The sequence below is a fragment of the Balaenoptera ricei genome, chromosome 13 (assembly GCF_028023285.1).
Source record: "Balaenoptera ricei isolate mBalRic1 chromosome 13, mBalRic1.hap2, whole genome shotgun sequence".
Lineage (NCBI taxonomy): Eukaryota > Metazoa > Chordata > Mammalia > Artiodactyla > Balaenopteridae > Balaenoptera > Balaenoptera ricei.
Genome location: NC_082651.1, coordinates 51,180,294 through 51,200,961, shown reverse-complemented (window position 1 = coordinate 51,200,961; position 20,668 = coordinate 51,180,294). Strand labels below are relative to the sequence as shown.

The window sequence follows — 20,668 nt, the reverse complement described above, 5'->3', positions numbered from 1 at the left end:
GCTGGGCTTCCCCGGTGGTGCAGTGGTTAAGAATCCACCTGCCAATGCAGGGGACACGGGTTCGAGCCCTGGTCCGGGAAGATCCCACATGCCGCAGAGCATCTAAACCTGTGGGCCACAGCTACTGAGCCTGCGCTCTAGAGTCTGCGAGCCACAACTACTGAGCCCACGTGCCACAACTACTGAAGCCCGTGCACCTAGAGCCCATGCTGTGCAACAAGAGAAGCCACAGCAATAAGCCTGCCCACCACAAAGAAGAGTAGCCCCCACTCGCCGCAAGTAGAGAAGAGCCCGCGTGCAGCAACGAAGACCCAATGCAGCCAAAAATAAAAAATTAATTTTTTAAAAATTCAAATTACTAATGTGTCTAAAAATTTGAATGATTGATCTTCGTTTCTCCTTGACTTACATAAAGGCATTATTGGTAACTAAATAATCATATTTATTGTGTTATAATGTTGATCTCCTCTGCTTCCAGTAGGTGGTGGTAAAACTGTTTTATTCATTATCATCTGGATAGATTAAACAAAAAGATAAAACTTTAGAAATTAAGGGTGGCAATTGAATTCAATCTAATTTAAATTCTCTTCGCTCATCAAACCATGTTCGTAATAGTTTGTTTTTTTTAATTAATTTATTATTTTTGGCTGTGTTGGGTCTTCGTTTCTGTTCAAGGGCTTTCTCTAGTTGTGGCGAGCGGGGGCCACTCTTCATCGTGGTGCGCGGGCCTCTCACTGTCACGGCCTCTTGCTGCAGAGCACAGGCTCCAGACGCGCAGGCTCAGTAGTTGTGGCTCATGGGCCCAGTTGCTCCACGGCATGTGGGATCTTCCCAGACCAGGGCTCGAACCCGTGTCCCCTGCATTGGCAGGCAGATTCCCAACCACTGTGCCACCAGGGAAGCCCCCGTAATAGTTTTGATGTTAGCCTGGTCACTAATTAGTTTCTCAGTTTATATAGATTTATGTGGTTTTTATAGGTAATAATAGCAATTCATTTTAATGTTTATATTTTAGTTTATTCGACTTGAATCAACGTTTAAGGAATCACGTGCTGCTGAAGACAGAAAAAGAAAATCAGTGGTAAGTATATCAATAGTGTGCTTCAAAATATTTACTTTTAAAGAGCCATGTATCAGGAAAAGTACTATATTCAAAAGTAGATCAGATTATATCTGTCAACTTTTGGTTATGTTTTATTTCATGTAGAAATAAGCATTTGCATATAGGAAAGAAAGTTTTCACTTGTATGTAATTCTGTTTTCAGGATGCCATTGGAGGAGAATGTATGCCTATTCCAACTATTGATACATCACGCAAAAAGGTAATAGATAGTCTTATTTGTTATAAAATACACAGGTAAAAATTCATACATAATCTGCAGGTACAAAAAGCTTACTAAGAAGAGCCTAGCACGGGGTGAGGAAAAGAGTACTAAGATTTTGTCCCTGTCCTCAAAGACCAGCAGTATAGTTGGAAGTTGGGTTGGAAATAGCAAACAAAGTGTATGATCCTAAATGTATGTACCTCAAAAGTCTAGAAAAGAGAGAGTCGTTTAAGACTTCACGATTTATGCAGGTTATGTTCAACCTTTGTTTTTATTTACTTTTAAAGAAGCAGTTTAGTGTTCAGCACAATAATTTCTTACCAACACTTGATAGTCTTTTGTTGTACACCACTGCTTACTGACAAAATTTAGGTTTGATAGTTGGGGACCATAGTTACTAATATTTTGGAGGAACCAAATATACTGGTATACAGAGTAAGTACCTTTAAAACATGAGCTAAAGAGCCCCTAAATCTCAATTTAAAAATTTATTTTCAAAGGATTACCATTTAAGCTAATAATATTATAGGTGCTCAAAAAAATCAGCCTTGTGTAAATCAGAAAAAGCCCTTCTTTGAGAGGTTACAGTAAACAAAATGGCTTATTTTTCACCCCCCCATTAAATAATAAAGTGTTTCTCATCACAGTCAACTGTCAGCCTGCCAGGTTCCCCAGGATGTATTGGCAATTCTAAAGCAAAATAGAAAATGTCCTCATACTTTCTATTGGTTGTAGAATTTATAAAATTTCTTTTAACATAAGAGTGGGTTACAAAAAGAAGAGGTGTATAATTATATTATGTATGGTAATGGAAAAAAAAATTTGAGATGGATATTAAAGTGTGAAAGTGTGAAATGACATGTCTGGGTTTTGCTTTAAAAGATTTCAAGTATAAAGGGTAAGGGGCATAAACCAAACAAATGTGGCAAAATTTTAATAATGTGAGTCTTCATTGTGGCATCTAAGTCTTCATTGTGGCATTTAAGTCTTCATTGTCCTTCCTATTCTCTACTTCTATGCACGTCTGAAATTTTTCATGTTTTTTTTTTTGAATGGATGTGCATATGATATAATTTGTTTAGCCAAGGTAACACGCGAGGAGAATTAATTCTTGCAGTCATCTCTTGACAAGAAGCTGATATGCTGTTTCTGTCAGACAACTATCTGTATTTTAGGCTTCTGTCTTTGTTTCTCAGTCTTAGACTTTGCCTTCATTATATAATAATCTTTAGTGTCTTCAAAAGCCCTCATATAGATGTCCCTGAATTTTACCATCACTGAAGTTACCTACCCTGACTACAAAGTTGGTTTTCCAAAAAACTTAATTATCTCACAAGTTGGGTTATTCTTTTGCATGAATGTATTACAGAAACTAATTGAAGGATATAACTGGATATCAAGTTTTCCTCTGTATCACACACTCATTTTTTCACCTTGCACCCCAAGAATTTCCTATTTAGTGACCATGCTCTTCAGCTATTTCTCTTTAACATTGCCTGAGTCTGAGGAGGACTTCGTTCTTTATGCATTTCTCAGTCTAGAAGTGGCAACTGATTAAACAAAGTCCTCTTTCCTATTCATACAGTCCTCCCACTTCTACCCTTTCCCTATCCCTCTGCTTTTCACCTGTTTAAAAAAAAAAAAGTCCCCTAAACAAGGGGAATTGAACATAGGGAAAAAATATTCAACACATACTTGAGTGTTTAGGAACTTAAAGCATTTGGAAAAAACGCAGAGTTTTGAGACTGATTTACTCGTTGGACCTTTATAATGTGTATTTGTTTTTCCTACTTTGTATTTCTTTCTAACAGAGACTGCCCAGTAAAGAACTACCAGATTCATCATCTCCAGTTCCAGCAAATAACATCCGTGTCATCAAAAATTCCATTCGACTGACCCTAAATCGGTAAAAGCAGTGCCTCCTTACTTAAGTGAATATGCAATCATTTAGTGGCATAGATGCAGCCACTCTTTTTAAGATAGAGGTGGCTGTCATACATAAAATAAGGTGAAAGTTACAGTCATCGGCCTAACAACCTTGAAGTGGTTTTTTGAACTCTCACACTTTGACCTGCAGATGCTGTAGCATTCTCTCATTGATTGCTACATACAATTCTCTGAGGATCACCTGCTATCAAATTATCATCTGCAATATTATGGCTTTGCGTTGGAGGTTTTACTGCCTTAACTTTCGATGCTTATTTCTCTGTTGTGGGAACCAGTTCTTGGCTCTCTGGACACTGATAAAACAAGTCCTGAACACCGCCCCCCTCTTCTTTTTAAGTCTTATGTTGTAATCATTGTATAGAACTAAAAAAGTTGAAAACAAAAAACAAAACAAAACAAAAAATGTAATTTTCCAAATGCTAACACATTTACTTTAGCATTGAAGCCACTTTGTGAAACCTGAGATAAATGAATGTGAGGTATCTTCTCTGCTTTCCTCATTTGTGTAGATGTACTTATTGTCTGTTCTGTTGATTTAAATTATTTTTTCTGAGATTGGCACACGGAATATTTAAATTTTTATTGTGCCTTTCTATCCAAATGTTGCATAGTTACCAGGGAGGATTAGTCCAGTGATTACATAAGAGTTGGGCACCATAAATTCTCTATATTTTGCCTCCTATGGAGGCCTTTGAAATGCATCTTTATTAAGAATCAAAATATGACCAGGATACTGAAAGTCAGTATATGAACGGTGAAATTGTTACATATCCTATCTCATGCCATTCTTGTTAGTTGACTGGTATTTTTTACTGAGGAGCAACTCATTCCGGCATCAACAGTAAGATGCCTTTAAGTATGGCAAACTTGTATTTTTGAAGTGTACGATTAACTTGGCATGATACTTCCTGACCATTACTTACCGCCACAACTTCAAACAGTTCCTTCGTGGACTAGGCATGCAGAAATGAGCAGTGGATTTTACTGAAACCTAAAGGCATTTTTGAATGACATTGTTACCAACTATTAATTGGCTCAGGACCTTTGTAATTTTTATTTAAATATATGAGTTGTCTTTTTTTACACTGCTTTTTTCAGTGCATTTCTTAATATTTTTTAAGTTTCATGAATGCATGCTCCATTTATTAAAATCCATAACCATGTAATTCTTCTTGTAATATGTTGATTCAGTGTTTTGTAAATGAAGTCGTATGTATTTTCAGAGTATTTTTGTATGTACTGTAAGATACCATCTTTTCAAAGAGAATACTTTAAAACCTTTACTGTCTCTCTTTAGTCTAATTTTTTAAATATGGATTATGCTTGAATTACTCTTAAAACGAAAATGTATAGATTACACAGCCAGGAATGTTGGTATATATTACCTTCTTCAGCTTTCACTCACCATTTAGTAGGTCCAGTAGGAAAAACACAAAATGGTACATTTGAATACTGCAGGGAAAATTCTTGGTTATATAGTTTATAGGGCTCATGGGATGCCATTTAGCCAGTGGAGTAATAATAGTCCATTTTCTCTTGCAAGCCCTTTACCATTGAGTTGAAATACTTGAATTCTGATTTTCAGAGAGCAGGATCCTTCTTTTCCCACTCCTGTTCCTGACCCCTACATCTCTGAAATGGAAATTCTAGTGTTTAACTTTTACAAAGGGAGACTTCTTAGAAGTAAAGAAGAGCAAGGGGAAAACAATGGTTGTTCTATTATTCACTTTTTATATAGCAAAAGACGAGAATGAAATCCCATAACCAAGTTGTAGCTTCCTTGGCAAAGCTGTTCTCTTAGTTGACCCTTTTTCTTTATTCAAGTATTTTGAGATTTGTTCAATAAATACTCTATTTGAGCAAAAGTGAATGATTATGAAAGGACTGAATAACTGTCACCTGACTTAAAACATTGATTGATTGAAAACTTCTTTAATAAGGACTTTAAGAATTCCCTATACGTACATCCATGTTTACCCTATTATATAAACCGATTCCTTGGAGTAACTAGTGGAGTTCGTCTTTAATAAGAAAGCAACAGGCCTAACCTTTGTACTGTAGTATAGTCATTCCTCCTCTTGTTTTAATGGTCCATTTGACATGGGGTTAAGACATAGCCAAGAGTTTAACATTAGACTTCTCAAAGATAGCATTCTTCAACCTGTTTGTTTGGTAACTGGGGAGTTGATGAGGTGCTTTTGAGATAGCGGGTTTGGTCAGAAATGAAGTGTTTTCTATCCTGAACAGTAGGTAGAACGTTGAGTACAGTTGACCCTTGAACAACACAGATTTGAACTACATGGGTCCACTTATATGTGGATTTTTTTCAATAAATATAGTACTTGTATTTTCATTTCACAGAACTTTAATTAATTAATTATAGGGGAAAGTTTGATTGAGATCACAATATGTGGAATCAAAAGAACTAGGGTTTGAGTCCTGATTCGATCCAGGCTGTTTCAGCTTCCTGCCCTTGGGTGAGTCATGTATCAATTCCTTTGTTTTTGAAGCAGAGATAGCAGTACAAGTGTTTTCAACTGGGGTAAGTGGGTCGGTGCCCCTAACTCCTGCATTGTTCAAGGGTCAACTGTACATTTTGTTACCATGGTAGGAGACCTCCATTGTAAGGGTTCCAAGTAAGTAGGAGGGAATGGTCTGCAGTTATGTGCTATGTTCAGAGGCACTAGGTAGATGCATTTGATTTCAAAGTGTAGAGACTATACCTAGAAATATAACTAGAAATATATTTTATAAAGTCAAATAACCTGTTCTTCAGTATGTAGACACGTGCATTTTCAGAAGGGTATTTTAATCTCATTTTTCAGTGACTGGCTCTAAAGAATAATATATCAATGAAACAATTATCTGCTAGTTTAAACCTTAGGGACTTAACTAATTTGAGAGACAGGATAAGTGGCTTAAAACCTTGTAAAATTGGGGCAAGAGGATTTTATAAGACTATGCTTACAATAAGAGTTTTTGTCTTAAGGCAGCAATTTAGTAACATCATTAAAATGCTTACTGTCCTATATAGTTGCAGTGAAGTGAAGTGAAGATGGGCAATGTTGAAATGGGCTAAACTTATTTTCCACTGTGTCCCACAGCTTTGAAATAGAAATTCCTAACCTGCGGATCATGGACTGTAGCGAATCCCTTGCAAATGTATATAAGAAGTTTTTGTTCATATGCATTTTTTTGAGGGCAAGTTCATAATTTCATCAGCTTCGCAAAGTGGTCATGACCCTTAAAAAAAAGTTAGGAACCACAGCTTTTCAGGATTGAATAATCCCAAACTCTTTGCAATTTTCTTCTTAAGACTTTTCTGTGGTGTATTTCTGAAAATGTACTGTGGCTCTTAACTAGTAAAGTGGGCTAATGAAGGACGCTGGAACACTGAATTTCTCTCCAAGTTTCTTTATATATCTCCGATGAAACTTCATCAGTATTTAGAAAAAGGTGTATGATTAGATTTATGTGTCTTCAGTTAACTTAGATTCATTAACAGGGTCAAACTTAAGTTCAACAAATTTCAACCTAAGAATGATCAGAGTAGAATAGCTTAGAATAATGATTAGAAATGGTAAAAAATAGGATTTATCATTAAAGATCCTAATCCTTTGATTTTGGTAGCCTTAAATTTCTTATTTCTCCATGTTTGTGGTTCAGACCAGAACAGACTGAACAGACCAATAAATAGAACTTTAGTGTAAAAAAAATTTTTTTTAATAAATAAAATTGTGTGCATATTTAAATAAATAACTACCTATTAAATCTTCCAAAGCTTAGAATTTAGGTCATGATAATAGTGATGAATATAGTGCAAGTGGTGGAAGAAAACTGGTCTCAATAATGGTAACTATTTCCTTAGGATTTTTTAAAAGAATTGTACAAGGTCAGATCCTTCCCAAATTTCCCATTTTTTTCTGGAATAATTTTATATTTGAAGTAGTTGAACATAAGATTATCATCAGGCTTGCTATAATTTTTAATGTATTGCTGCATTTTTAGCAAGGACCCACGTAATTACCTTAAAAAGTGCTTAGGATATCTTTGAGGTAAATGGTGCTACATCACTTCACAGTATTATGTAAAATGAATGCAGCTCCTGTTCCTTTTTAGCTAGCTGTTTGTGTAGTTCCTATTAATTTTTCCTGCCTTTTATTTGGATTGTCTTAATTTCTTAGTTGTACACACGAGCCTCATTATCTGTCTGGAATAAGTAATCAAATAAACTTGCTTTGATAAATAGGTGTTGATGATTGACTGATATTATTCGGGAGTAACTTAAAAGTACCAGACGTCTTTAACTTATTTTTCAAACTGACAGCCCATTCGGTCCTTCACCACACAGAGTCTTGGGCAGGTAGTGGTATCCACAACCTGCTTAACATAAAAGCAGAGTTCATACTCAATTTGCCTTACACAGAATATCTGATTAAACATTTTAGCAAGCAGTAGCATCTGCCTCAAGTGTTGAGGGCAAAATTCTATCACCCTGTGGTCAACATCAGGCAACCAGAATTTTCTACTAATGGCTGGACAGAAGTGCATTTAGCAATCAGATCTTGGGTACTGTCCACAGAAGTACAAGCTACAGAGCTTGTCACATTCTTGTTAATGACTTGTTTTTAGCCTGTCCACCTATCTTAAATCAGGTACTGAATTCACAAATAAGAACCTGCCTCTACATCAAGATTATTAGCAAGCCACTCATGGCACCAGTGGAAACACACTTGACATTTATTAAGCTAATTAGCAAAGCCTCCTGTATTGAGTGAGCTGTGGATAACAGAAGGGCTTCTAATAGTCGCTTGTGAAGTACACTGATTGGAATGCCAGCTGACCATCCCTGGGGTGTGAATTTCTGATTAGGGCAACTCACTGCTCCTAGGATATAACTTTAACAATTATCACACTATGCTGAATGTGTTAAATTAACATCATAACAGGTTCTTTGTGGATCTGAATGCATTAAGCTATTAAGGGCAAGATAGAATTTGATGCTTTTAAAGCACATGTTCTAAAAACTATCTTTCAAACCATATCCAGCCAAACTTTATTACTTATTAGTCCTTAAAAAGACACACTTCTAAACCCTTCCTTGCCAATCTCTGATTACTGACATTTTGAGCCTAATGGCCACATAAAGCCTTCCATGATAACCTGGTCAGAATCAATCATCCTACCTTCCCAACATGTTACCTGTGACTTTTCAACGTTTCAGTTACTCTAACTTGCATAATGTTCCCTTTACATACTTGCTTTCCCCTGAGAGGTTGTAAGTTGAGAGTACGAACCTATATCCAAGAATCTTTATGTAGTGGGTACCCAGAAAATACTGAAGAAGAAAATGTGTGAGGGACTTCCCTGGCGGTCCAATGGCTAAGACTCCGCGCTTCCACTGCAGGGGGCATGGGTTCCATCCCTGGTGAGGGAACTAAGATCCCACATGCCGTGCAGTGTGGCCAAAAATAAATAAATTTTTTTAAATGCATGAGTCCTGTTTTGTTGGTTGGTTTTGATTTTTTTCTTTTTAGTCTGAAGAGGGTTATCTAGAAGAGAGACCTGATGAAGGAACAGAAGCAAACAAAACTTAGTGAAAATCATTAAGGCACGTTTCTTTTTCACTGAGAAGATCATTAAGATGCATTTTTCAAACTTTTTCAACTGTAACACTTAGTTTAAAACATTTTATATTGCAAGCCAGCACATGTATATATACATACATGAATGTGTGTATATATAATTTATATATGTATATACACACATAGGTAATTAAAACATGTTTCACAAAATGCTTTCCTACTATGCAAGATGCAGGTTGATATTTTAAGAGTGAGCTGTGATCTCACTAAGGTGATTTCACAGCCTCTCCTGAGTTGTGACCTACAATTTGAAATACACTACATTAGAAGTTCTCTTCCCAAAAGTTCATTTCAAACTTGGATCATCTTTCTTTATTCAGCCTGTCTGTTTTAGGATGCAAACTGTTACAGCAAATAGTACTGAAAGGCTAGTAGGGTGAAGCGTGGGGGAGAAGTAGATGAAGTATAGCTAGCTACTCCTTTCTCCCAAGGAAGAATGTTACCCAAAAGACTTAACATCTTTGCATCAACTGACAATAAAGGGAAAAAAATCATGAAAGCCAAAAAATCAGCAAACGGCAAGAATTGGGACATTTGGATGGTATTTATTTTAGTATTGGTTAGTTGACCTCAGCTGGCCAAGGGGTGTCATTAATCCCGGGAGGGTGGACTGGGGATGGACTGAAGAATGACAGGCTTAACTTATTAACCAAGAGTCACTAGAGTGAAATGTATAAATTTCTCATTTAGAAAATTCTATTGTACACACACAGCTCTCATATAATATCCCAACATGGTCCAGGAACTCAAGGATACCAGAGAATTGGGGTCCAATAGTAAAAGTATTACTATCTCCTGCGGAATTCTAGACCATAATTATAAATGTTTAACATTTCCTAAGCAGTTAGGATGTGCCTTTTAAAACATTACAGCACTTAATCTTTACAATGATCCTAATAAGGTAGCACTGTTGTCCTTATTTTACAAATGAGGAAATTGAGACTTAAAGAGTTTATGTGACCAGCTCCAAATTGCGTAACTATTAGCTGGCAGACTCAGGAAGTATTATGATTCAAAGTATAGCGCTCAATCATATCTCCCATTTATGAAAGAACTTACATGGAGGTGTGGATCAAATTCCTGCCACCCTGCATTCTTCTGTGGAGTCTGGAACTTCTGAGGGAAGGCTGGCCAGCAGCAGCAACAGTCCTTTGTGCCAGGCTGCAGGGGGCCCAGGGCTAAGACTCAGGAAAGCCCAGTTCTGCCCAGGCTCTGCCACTTACATCTGTGTACCTTCAACAGACATTCAACCCCCCTGTGCTTTGCTTTCTCCCACCTGAAACACTTGCCCTTCAAACCTCATGGGGAAGCTGTGACATGAAAATATTCCAAAAGATTGGCAGGTTCTACAAATAGGATGGACAGACTGTTAATCTCCCAGAATAACAGCTGTGTAGCATTCTTTAGCCATCAGTCTAAGAGCAGGAAGAAAAGGGATCCAGGAGGAATATCACCAAGAAAAGAAAAGTAAAAATGAAGTTTTACTTGATACGCTTGATCATACTGAGAGGATATTAACACTTCTGTCAGCGTTTGAGAACAACCAGATAATTTTTTAAATGACACATCTTAGTTTCAGTGAAACTATATAAAAGGAAATATATCCTTTATATTATATATATATTTTATATATAAAGGTATATAAAAAGGAAATATATCCACAGTATATCACATGGCTCAGCTATAAACATTCATATAGTCATAATAATGTAAGTAGAGAATACTGAACTAGCCCCAAATTATACCTATACTGAGAAGTGGTGGCAGAGGGCGGGGGGGAGAATAGGGTGTAAGAGAGTGAAATCCTCACCTTCGGTGGTAGTAAGTAGAAAATATCTAAAACCAAAAAGTGTAGAATAGTGTAAGCATGTTATTTAGAAATAATAGAAAAATAAATAGTAACTAGGAATAAATAATAGGAGAAAAGTCTTAAAGACTTGAAAATAAATGGCTCTAGGGAGCAGAAATCAGGACTGAGGAAGAGGAAGGGAGAAGATGACTTTTTGTTGTTTTTTAAGAGGAGTTGTAGAACTTTTTGCCTTTTAAACTAGTATTTCCACTGTCTCTAACCAGTATGCAGTCAGAGAATGTTGTAGACTTTGGAACAGATAGATCTTGGCTCCAACTCGTACTGCTTGTGAGACCTTGGGTTCCAGGTTCCTAACCTGAAAAGTGAGACTATCAATACCTGTTTCACCAGTGAAGCATCGAGAAGTGGTTTAGAAGCTCTGCAGTCAGACAGCCTCGGCTCAGACTCCAGCTCCGACTGACTGACAGAAGTTGTGAAAATTCCTTACTTTCTCTGTGCCTCAGTTTTCTCTTCTGAAAATGGTGGTTATGATAACAGAACCTACCTCAAAGAGTTGCTAAATGGATTAAAAGAGAGATCCAGAAGCTCCTGGCACATAGTGAAGTTCAATGAATAACTGAGGCGTTAGATGTTTACACAAAACAGTGCATCAGGCACTATGCATGGTGCTTGACCCTGAATGGGCATCCACTTCTCCTAAACACACATCCAAAGAATCAGGGAAGAAGCCAGCGCTGGTCTCCCCAGCCAGACTGAAGTACTAGATCTCTACCTCCCATGCAATGATGTGAAGATAAGTGGTCCCTGCCCTGCCACCAAGCCCCTCTCTAAACATACTTCCTGGAAGAGTTGTTTTATTTGGAGAAAGTATGTAAGACTCATTTAATTCTTACAGAGTTTCACTGGCTTGTTCTTTGGTCTGCTTAAATGTTACAACTGGTTAGGCTGAGATGAGAATGCCTATCAAGGCCGTTGGTGCCAGCCAGGACTCACGGAGCGCCTAGCAGGGCAGCTGCACCACCAACGTGCAGTAGACGCTCTCTGGCTTAAACAAGCATCCTCTGATTTCAGGTGAGCCTACACCTGTGAAACCTGCCCACGCATGGAGAGATGGCCACAGGAATGATCCAAAGCCACACCCGTCCCCAGACGTACCTATACCTCTTTACTCCCGCCTCTCCTGGGAGTGAGACAAGACTGACCCAGCTCCAAGTCACTTCCTGCCAGGGCTTCACGGCAATTCAAAGAACATCTAAGTGCAGGTTCTTTCCAAATAGATTGGTTTCTTGAAACTCACAAGAAGTCAAACATCAGAAAAGAGGGGATTTCTGAAAGCCACCCACTAGGATGGCAACTGGTCCTTGGTAGTTTCAAATATTAAGAAAAGAAAAACAAATCGGCGTTGATTAGGCAGTATCTAATCTCCCTGAGCGCAGGAAGTGAAGACGATTGAGCCTGATTTGCAGGAGGCCCTGAGGGTGTACAAAGCAGCCACTCCTCTAGCAAAGCCCACTCACGGTCTGCAGAGACACCTGCTTTTCCTGCCCCCAGCTGAGCACACCAGAGGGAAAGCACCATTAAATTCCCTGTGAGCTCGGGGCCCCTTAACTGCACCAAGGTCACCAGGTGAAGGGGATGGGGAAGGAGGGAAGAAAGGATGAGATCAGTTTGACAGGCTAAGTTGATGGGGTCAGTGGGAGACAAGAGCCATGAAGCCATTCATTCCACAAATGTTTATGGAGCCCCCAACATTCACCAGGCATTGACGTAGCCACCCAGGACACAAACAAGAATGAAACTTGTCCCTGCACTGAAGGACCCCCTAAGACTGGTAGGAAGCTGACTGACGTCTTGGTTCTGCCACACCATGGGAGCACAGCAGAGGGACCCCTTACTTCTGCTTTGGTCAGGGATGGTGCTAGGGAAGAACAACCTTAGGGTTGAAAGTTGTAGAACAATTAGGAGATTTCCAGGCAGACAAACAGTTGGGGGAGGTGGGAAGGCGAAAGGCAATGCAGAGGAAACCACATGTGCAAAGGATGGAGGTTCTGGAAATTAGATGGTGTAGTAGGGCTGTGTGAAAGGAGTACTGGATGCATTTGGAGAAAAGGTGTTAAGAAGAGGCTAGAAATGTCGGCAGAGTCCCAATACCTGTGCATGGGAGAGGGAGAGAAAGAGGCAGGGAGACGGTGAGTTTCCTGCCATGGTCTAGCTAAGAAATGGGGAGAGCAGAAACCACAGCAGCAGAGAGGGGACATATTTCAAGAGGTTTCTGGGGGTAGAATGGATGGGATCTGCTGACAAACTGGATTAGGGAAAGAGTAGAGGATAGTTCCCACTTCCTTGGGTTGGAAGATATTTTTCTGTCATTAATTCCGAGAACACAGGGGCAGTGTTGGGGTAAGAGGGTCATGAATTCAGATTTGGCAGCGTCAAATTTGAGCTGCCTCAAGCTCACCCTTATGGAGATGTGCAGTAGAGAGTGGGAAATACAGACATACCTCATTTTATTGCACTTTGCAGATACTGTAATTTTTACAAATTGAAGGTTTGTGGCAACCCTTCATTGAGCAAGTCTATCAGCACCATTTTTCCAACAACATTTTCTCACTTCCTGTCTCTGTCTCACATTTTAGTAATTCTCACAATATTTCAAACCCTCCACCCGCAAAAAGATTACAACTCGCTGAAGGCTCAGATGATGGTTAGCGTATTTTAGCAAAAAGTGTTTTAAAAATTAAGGCATGTACTTTTCTTAGACATAATACTATTGCACACTTAACAAACTAGAATATAAACATACCTTTTATATGCACTGGGAAACCAAAAAAATTTTGTGTGACTCACTTTATTGCAGTGGTCTGGAACTGGACCCGCAATACCTCCGAGGTGTGCCTGTACTGGTCTGGAGTCCAGGAGAGAGGTCTTGGCTGGAGGTTCAGATTTCACAGTTTGGCAGGGTTGGCTTTACAGACACTTTTTAGTGGGGAACTACCTCATGAGAGGGGTTCTCCTACTAGAGAAACAGAGGGGACAGCTTATCTGATTGGTCATCTTGGGGAAGGAACTAAGCAAGTGCAGCCAGGCCCTGGGGGCTCACCCACTCTGGATCTATCCTGCTGTGTGCTGAGTGGTTCCCTGGGACTGCAGTGGGTGATCTGTAGAGAGTGAGCCACTTGAAGCAGACCCAAAGCTATGGTCTCCAATCAGCATTTTCAGTAATAAAGCGAACGTTTTGATCTCTATCTGTCTTCTACAAACTCATGAGGGAGAAGGTGTTATTTATTGAAACCACTGCCAAACTCCCAACACTACTAGTGTATGTTTTGTTTGCTGTACTTTTCTCTCCTCTGCATTCCAAGCAGGTGGTCAGGCCTGTTAGTGGAAATATCTTTCCTAAGATGTTTTAGCAGGGTGAGAAAGCAATCACTGGTAGCCTGTGCATGGTGTTCCTGGGGCCAGGGCTTTGAGGGTTGCAAGAGGAGACAGAAGAGATTCGACCCTGGACTGGGAAGAGGGAAAATATCAGCAGGTCCCCGAGGACTGGGGTCTGGATGCTGCTCTGTGTCAACTTGCCAGGGAGGTGACAAGTCCTCAATGAGGGCAGCTGATCAGTGCAGTTGGAAAGGCTGGACCCCAGGCCCAGGAGCTCTCACTTTACCAAGGATTCCTTTGCTCCAAGCAGCAAGGCCACTGGCCCTGAGGAACCATGGGCCCAGACCAGGGAACATCTCAGCAGTTATCAGCCAGAACCAAAGACCAATGGCTTTGCCTAGAGGGGCCTCCCAGGAGGAGCCGACCTTGGCACACCCCTGGGTGGAAGGGGGGGACGTTTACCGAGATTAATTTCCTGCCAGCACAGTAGAATCGGGGCTCACTGTCAGACTGATGTTGATTTAAACAAAGTCAAGAAGTGTATTTCCTTCACTTCAGAGTTGGAAGACTAAGATTCACAGCTCTGACAGTAGTTATCAGAACACAGAGGTGCTGGGAGTACTGAATGCGGGGTTCAGAGGGAGTGAAGCCAGGGAGTGTGGGCAAAAACCTGGACAATCTCAGATTTAGGGGTAAGTGAAGAAATAAGGGGCTGAAAAAGCAAAATCAGCAAGGCAAGAGATGCTAAAGAGAAGAGTTAATAGCATTAAATACTGCACAAGTCCACTAAGACTAGGACTGAAATGTAGCCATGTGATCTGGCATTTAGGATGACCTTAGCAGAGCAGCGCTGTGGAGGTGGACTTGAATGCAAGGAATAAAGGTCACATTCTCAAAAGAGCAGCAGGGGAAGAAGGGAGAATCAGGGGTCATAGATCGAAGTGGAGGGAAGGTTTATTTTTAACTTAAGAGATTTCTGAAGGTGCCTTAAGTTTGAGGAGAAGAAGCCAATGGAACAATTGTGGATACTTGATAGCGCTGGATCCAGAGGACAGGAACATTTGCACATGTTGAGGAACGAGCCCAAGCAGGGAATAGGAATATGGAAAGGAAGGCAGAAGGTAGTAGACAGCTTCTAAGATGGCCCTCAGTGATCTCTGCCTCCTGGTATTCATGCCCTTGTGTAATCCCCTACCCTTAAGTGAGGGCTGGACTTACTGACTCACTTCTAACAAACAGAATGCAGTAGAAGTGATGGTAAACTGCCACTTCTTTTTTTTTTTTTTTAATATTTATTTATTTATTTATTTAGGTTGCACTGGGTCTTAGTTGTGGCAGGTGGGCTGCTTAGTTGCGGCTTGAGGGTTCCTTAGTTGCGGCATGCAAACTCTTAGTTGCAGCATGCATGTGGGATCTAGTTTCTTGACCAGGGATCAAACCTGGGCCCCCTGCACTGGGAGCGCAGAGTCTTAACCACTGCGCCACCAGGGAAGTCCCAAGCCACTTCTGATATTAGGTTATAAGAGACTATGCCTTCCATCTTGGGCATTCTTGTCTTGCTGTCCCTTGGGTCACTCCCCCTGAGGGGAAATCAGCTGCCATGTGTAAGGCAGCCCTATGTAAAGGCCCATATCAGTGACCCTAGAAGAGGATCCTTCAGCACCAGCCAATAGCTTGATTGCACTCTTATGAGAGACCTTGAAGGAGAGGCACCCAACTAAAGCACAGCCAGAGTCCACAAACTATAAGATAATAAATGTTTGTTATTTTCAGCCACTAAGTTTTGAATGCAGCAATAGATAACTATTAAGAAGTAGATATGTTTGCATGCAGGGAAGGCAAACATTTGAGGGAGCATGTGCCTGAAAGCCTCCCATTTTTTGTGCTGAGAGCAAGTTGAAAAAAAGAACAAAGGTTTGGCATGGCTACATTGGAAGGTGGGAAATTTAGCTGGCTAAGGATGCGTGAAAGAATGGCCCAGTACTCTTAAGAGCCCAACTGAGATTGGTGATTAAAAAAAAGTTGAAGCTACTGCAATAAGCAGTTAAGGAATTGCTGTCCAGCTACCTTGACACCCTGCAATAGAAGAGAAAGAGGTTGTTGAAATGACCAGGATTGGGAGTTTATAAGATGATGAAGTAGAAAGCCAAAGAAGCAAATCAGTTGGAGATGCTAGCAAGAGACGGGCTACAGTGATGGAGCCACAGGAGGGGAACAAGAGGTGGTGAGAAGGTCACAACTGGATGGATAGAAAATGGTAGGTAGCCTCAGTGAAGCTGAGAAGCTGGTTAATGGGCTTAAGAGTGAGAGGAACCAAAAGGCCCTAGGCCTGTGCTCAGAGGGGAGCAGTTCTGGGTGACCAGATGACTCAGGCTGTGCCCATGGGTGCAGGTTTCTTAAACAAGTGCCTTCTGCCAACTCCTCCAGTCTGATTCAAGCCAACCTGAGCTCCCTTCATCCCATCACCATGAACGCCATGCTTCAGCCACAAAGGACTCCTGTGGTTCTGTTCTTCTCATGTCGGCCTGGGTTGCCCTCCCTTCCACCCCCATCTTTCCCCAACAGATTCCTTTTCAACCCTCAAGCTCCAGCTCATGTCCTGCGTCCTAAGTGAGGTCCTCACAAATGTCTCCCATCTGAATTAATGCCTCCCTACCCCCAGCCCAGTTTTGCACCTATTACAGCCTTGAGTTTGCCATACGTTGTCATTAGGTTGATGGGGTCTTCTGCTTTCTCCATCGGAAGGTACATCCTTGGCGGGTAGACAGTGCGAGCCAGGATCTTTAGGTAGTTGGTGTTCCCAGAAGAGTGGCTGATTTGCAGTCAGTGCTTAGTACTGAACTGGATAAAGTAGTAAAATAATAAGGCTGAAGACACTGAGCATACAGTAAGTCTTCCTGAGGAACTCTGAGATGAAAAAGGCAGCGGGGAGAGCGCTTCCGTTCACCGTGCATCTGCCAACGCTCACAACAGCTGTGCCAGGGAGCTCTTCCAAGTTTGGAAAACTAAGGCTCAAAGGTTCAGACTTGGCCATCACTTGTCGCTTTACTCCTCCCTAGGGTCTCATCCAGTCTCCAGACTAAAATCCATCAATATGCTGATAACTCCCAGAATTCCTCTCCAACCCAGAGTGTTCCCGGGCTGGACTCTAGACACAACTCGACTGCCTCTGCCACAACTCTAACAGGCCTCTCAAACGCACATGGTCACAGACTCCTGATTCCGCCGCAAAATGTGCTGCTCCCACAGCTGTCTTCTCCTAGTAAACGGTGACTCCGCTCTACCAGGTAGGACTAAAAAATATCGACTCCTCTCTTTCACACACCCTCCCTCAGTGGTCCGATCGGCACTTCCTGTCAGCTCCACCACCCACGGGTGTCTACATTCAACCACCCACTCCCCTGCTTCCGGCACCTGCCACCTGGATTATTGCAAGCCGCTCTTTACCACCTGCCGGCTTCCCGCCTGCCCCCTTCAGCCCATTCTCGGCACAGCAGCAGAGAGGTTCTTTTCAAATGTAAATCCCATCTTTCCGCTCTCCCATTTAAAACCTTCCGCTAGCGCCCCATCTCAGATCCTCAGATGGCCTAACCAGGCCCTGCCTGATCCGGTCTCCTGTCAATCACTGCTCTGATTTTTTAAAATAGCTTTTTCAGATATAATTCACATAACATACAGCTTGCCTACAGTGCACACCGGTGCGGCTTTTAGCACATTCCCAGAGCTGTGCAGCCACCATCTCAATGAACATTACAACGCTTTCATCATTTCAAAAAGAAACTGCATCCCTAGCCATCACTGCCCCATCTTCCCCTCTCTCCCGGTCCCAGGCACCTGGCTTTCCGCCTCCATAGATTTCCCTTTTGTGGATATTGCCTTGAAATCTCTCTGCCTCCTGAAAGCCCCTTCTCCCCACCTCCTCCCTCTTCCTCTCCTACCCCACCCAACACCTTGGCCTCCTGGTGCTCCCTGAACACTCCCTTCTCAGGGCCTCTGCACTTCGGTTCCCTCCACCTGAACCCCACGGTCCCCGGATCATGGCCACACCTCATGTCTCCACTCAAATGCCACCTTCTCAGGGAAGGAAGCCTTCCCTGACCTCCATACAAAACAGCACTCCCATTATTCGCTTACCCCGCACCTTACTTACATTCTCTGCGTCACTAATCATTATATATATGTAATTTATACAATATATATATAAAATTATATATGATATCAAGTATGCATATTTTTTTTTCCTTTTTTAATTGCCTGTGTCCCCCTGCCACCCATGGAATATAAGCTCCAGAGGGAAGGGGTTACCACTTTTGTACCCTTAGTGCCTTGAACAGCACCTGAAATATACTCTATAAATATCGCCAAATGAACAGCAGAAACAGGACTTGAACATGAGTCTGCTGGACTCCAAAACCTATACCTTCAGTCATTGTACTCTGCTGATCTTAGAAAATGGGAAGGATTTGGACAGTGGCAAGAGGTAGAAAGGCCTAACGCCCACGCTCAGGGTGGTGGATGCTGAGGTACGTTGCCCAGGTCTCCCCTCCGGATGGGGTGTTCTTTACCGCAGCTGCGGGGAGCGCTGGCAGCCGGCAGCTCACAGCTGCATCCTCAGGGCTGGCCCTGGCCTAAAGAGAGCCGCCTCCTTCAAGGCCACTCTGCCCCTTTCCAAAGCAGCCTGTATCCAATGGTCAAGGTGGGGTATAAAGCCTGCCCCGAGCTCCAACTGTAAAGGGCCCTCCTAGCTCCGGAGCTCCTTGTGACATCAGGTGAAGCCTTTGTTGGGACAGCATCAAAGTTCAACTTTTCCCTCCAACAATCCTGCTTCCTTTCCTCCTCCCACAGGTGTTGACCTTGAGTTCACTCCCCAATAAACTTTGTGCAGGCAAATCTCTGTTGCAGAGCCTACCTCCTGGGGAGCTCAACCTGGGATGCTCAGAATAAATCATCCAATGACTTTCCAGAAAGGTCAAAGGATCTTTGGGAAACTGGACACAGAACAAATAAGCTGGGCCTCTGAAAGCTATGCCAACAACCAGACGAGCCGGTCCTACCTGTGTTTGCATGAGCCAGGCTCATCACATCCCTTTTAACAGAATAACATGGAAAGGAAGAGACTGTGGCGTGCGTGGCCCAGGACCACTGCCACAGCTCGGGGGCATCCCTCACGTGAAAGCAACTTCATTTCTTAGCCAAGCAGACCTCAGCTTGGGTCCCTGTCTGTGCCGTGACCTCACCCTGCTGAGCCAAATCTGCAGCAACTCATGAGTCATCGGGCTCAATCATAATTTCCTATTAGCTACGTACCCTGCCCCAAGGGACAGTGGTTATCTTCACCTCCCCCTTCTGGAGCCTGGCTGCTGAGTGGGAGAGAAGAGGGGAGGGGAAAAGGAGTCATCAAGAAACGACAACCCCAAGGGGGCAGCAATATCCCTGCCTGAAGTCTAGAGAGGAACAGGCAAAATTATTAAAATCATACTTGCCTGTCAGCCTTTTAGTTGAATAAGAAATTAGAAGGTGGTCTCCTCTCTAGTGTGGGAGCAGCTTGAGGGCAGGCATCAGTTATCATAAGTAGTAGTACAGCCATTCATAAGACCATGAGTCATCCTAAGGCCACTGCTCATGTAGAGACTGGGCCAAGCTCTGTTCTGAGCACTTGACATATATTCACTAGTTTCACCCTCTTAACAACGCTTTCAGGTAGGTGCCAATCTTATCACCCTCATTTTGCACGTGAGACTAAGGCACAGAAAGCTTAAGAAAGGGTAGGAAACTTACTAAGGCCACACAGGTTACAAGAGAGTTTGGCCACTGTACCTACCACATTACCGGTGTGTATAATTCAGGGCCGAAGGCAGTGCTGGGGTTTGGTGGGGTACACTGCCCCGGGGGCCCTTCTCACAGCTAACCACACACCCCTCAGGGGCAAGTAGGGGTGAGCGGCCCCCCAGAAACCTGGGTTAAAGAAAACATGGGTTAAGGAGAAGTACAGGGGCTTCCCTCCAAGCCCCCCTTCTTCCTGCCTACGGTAGGGGCTGCGAACATCTCCCCATGCCTTGATTCATGGTGCCTGCTTTCTCTTTGATGCATTCATTCTTTCCAGATTTTTTTACTTTCTTTCCGTTTGCTCACAAGGGAAGGCCTGCTGGGGCGGAAACATCACGCTTGGGTGAAAGGAGAACAATGGGTGCTGGCGGCCGAGGAAGCCTCGAGTGTGGTGGCTGTATTGCGGTTCCAGAACTTCCTCCCGGCAAGATCTGATCTGACAAGACACACAGCAGGGCTGATGGAGACGTTCATCACTTCCTCCCCCAACAAAAGGTGCTAATAAAATAAACTTCTCTCACTGGCCACTTGGCCGCTGTGTTGATTACAGCAAGATCTTTATGGACTCTGGTTCTTTCTATTGTCCTTTCCGAGTATTATTTTCCTTGTACCTATAAGCCCCAGCCCCTCCCAACACACACACACAAGAACTTGGCTGCGTTTTTCCTTGGGCATCTCTGGGTAGTGTTGTTTATTCCCAAGTTACCTTCCTGCACCAAAAAAGAGTGATGATCCCCTTA

The 20,668-nt window shown here is 42.2% G+C and overlaps 1 protein-coding gene and 1 long non-coding RNA gene across 5 annotated transcripts in view; one reads left to right on the top strand and one right to left on the bottom strand.

Moving 5' to 3' along the window:
- Positions 1 to 4,454, top strand: part of PAPOLG (poly(A) polymerase gamma) — a 32,632-nt gene extending 28,178 nt beyond the window's left edge. For both annotated transcript variants that reach the window (XM_059943271.1, XM_059943270.1), the window contains exons 20-23: positions 1,016 to 1,081; positions 1,266 to 1,322; positions 3,137 to 3,231; positions 3,403 to 4,454. In XM_059943271.1, coding sequence (XP_059799254.1) covers positions 1,016 to 1,081; positions 1,266 to 1,322; positions 3,137 to 3,231; positions 3,403 to 3,622 — 438 coding nt within the window. In that variant the 3' untranslated portion in view covers positions 3,623 to 4,454. The remainder of the gene's footprint in view (positions 1 to 1,015; positions 1,082 to 1,265; positions 1,323 to 3,136; positions 3,232 to 3,402) is intronic.
- LOC132377181 (uncharacterized) overlaps positions 1 to 20,668 on the bottom strand; it is a 108,417-nt gene that overhangs the window by 31,491 nt on the left and 56,258 nt on the right. The gene's annotated exons all lie outside the window — the stretch shown is intronic.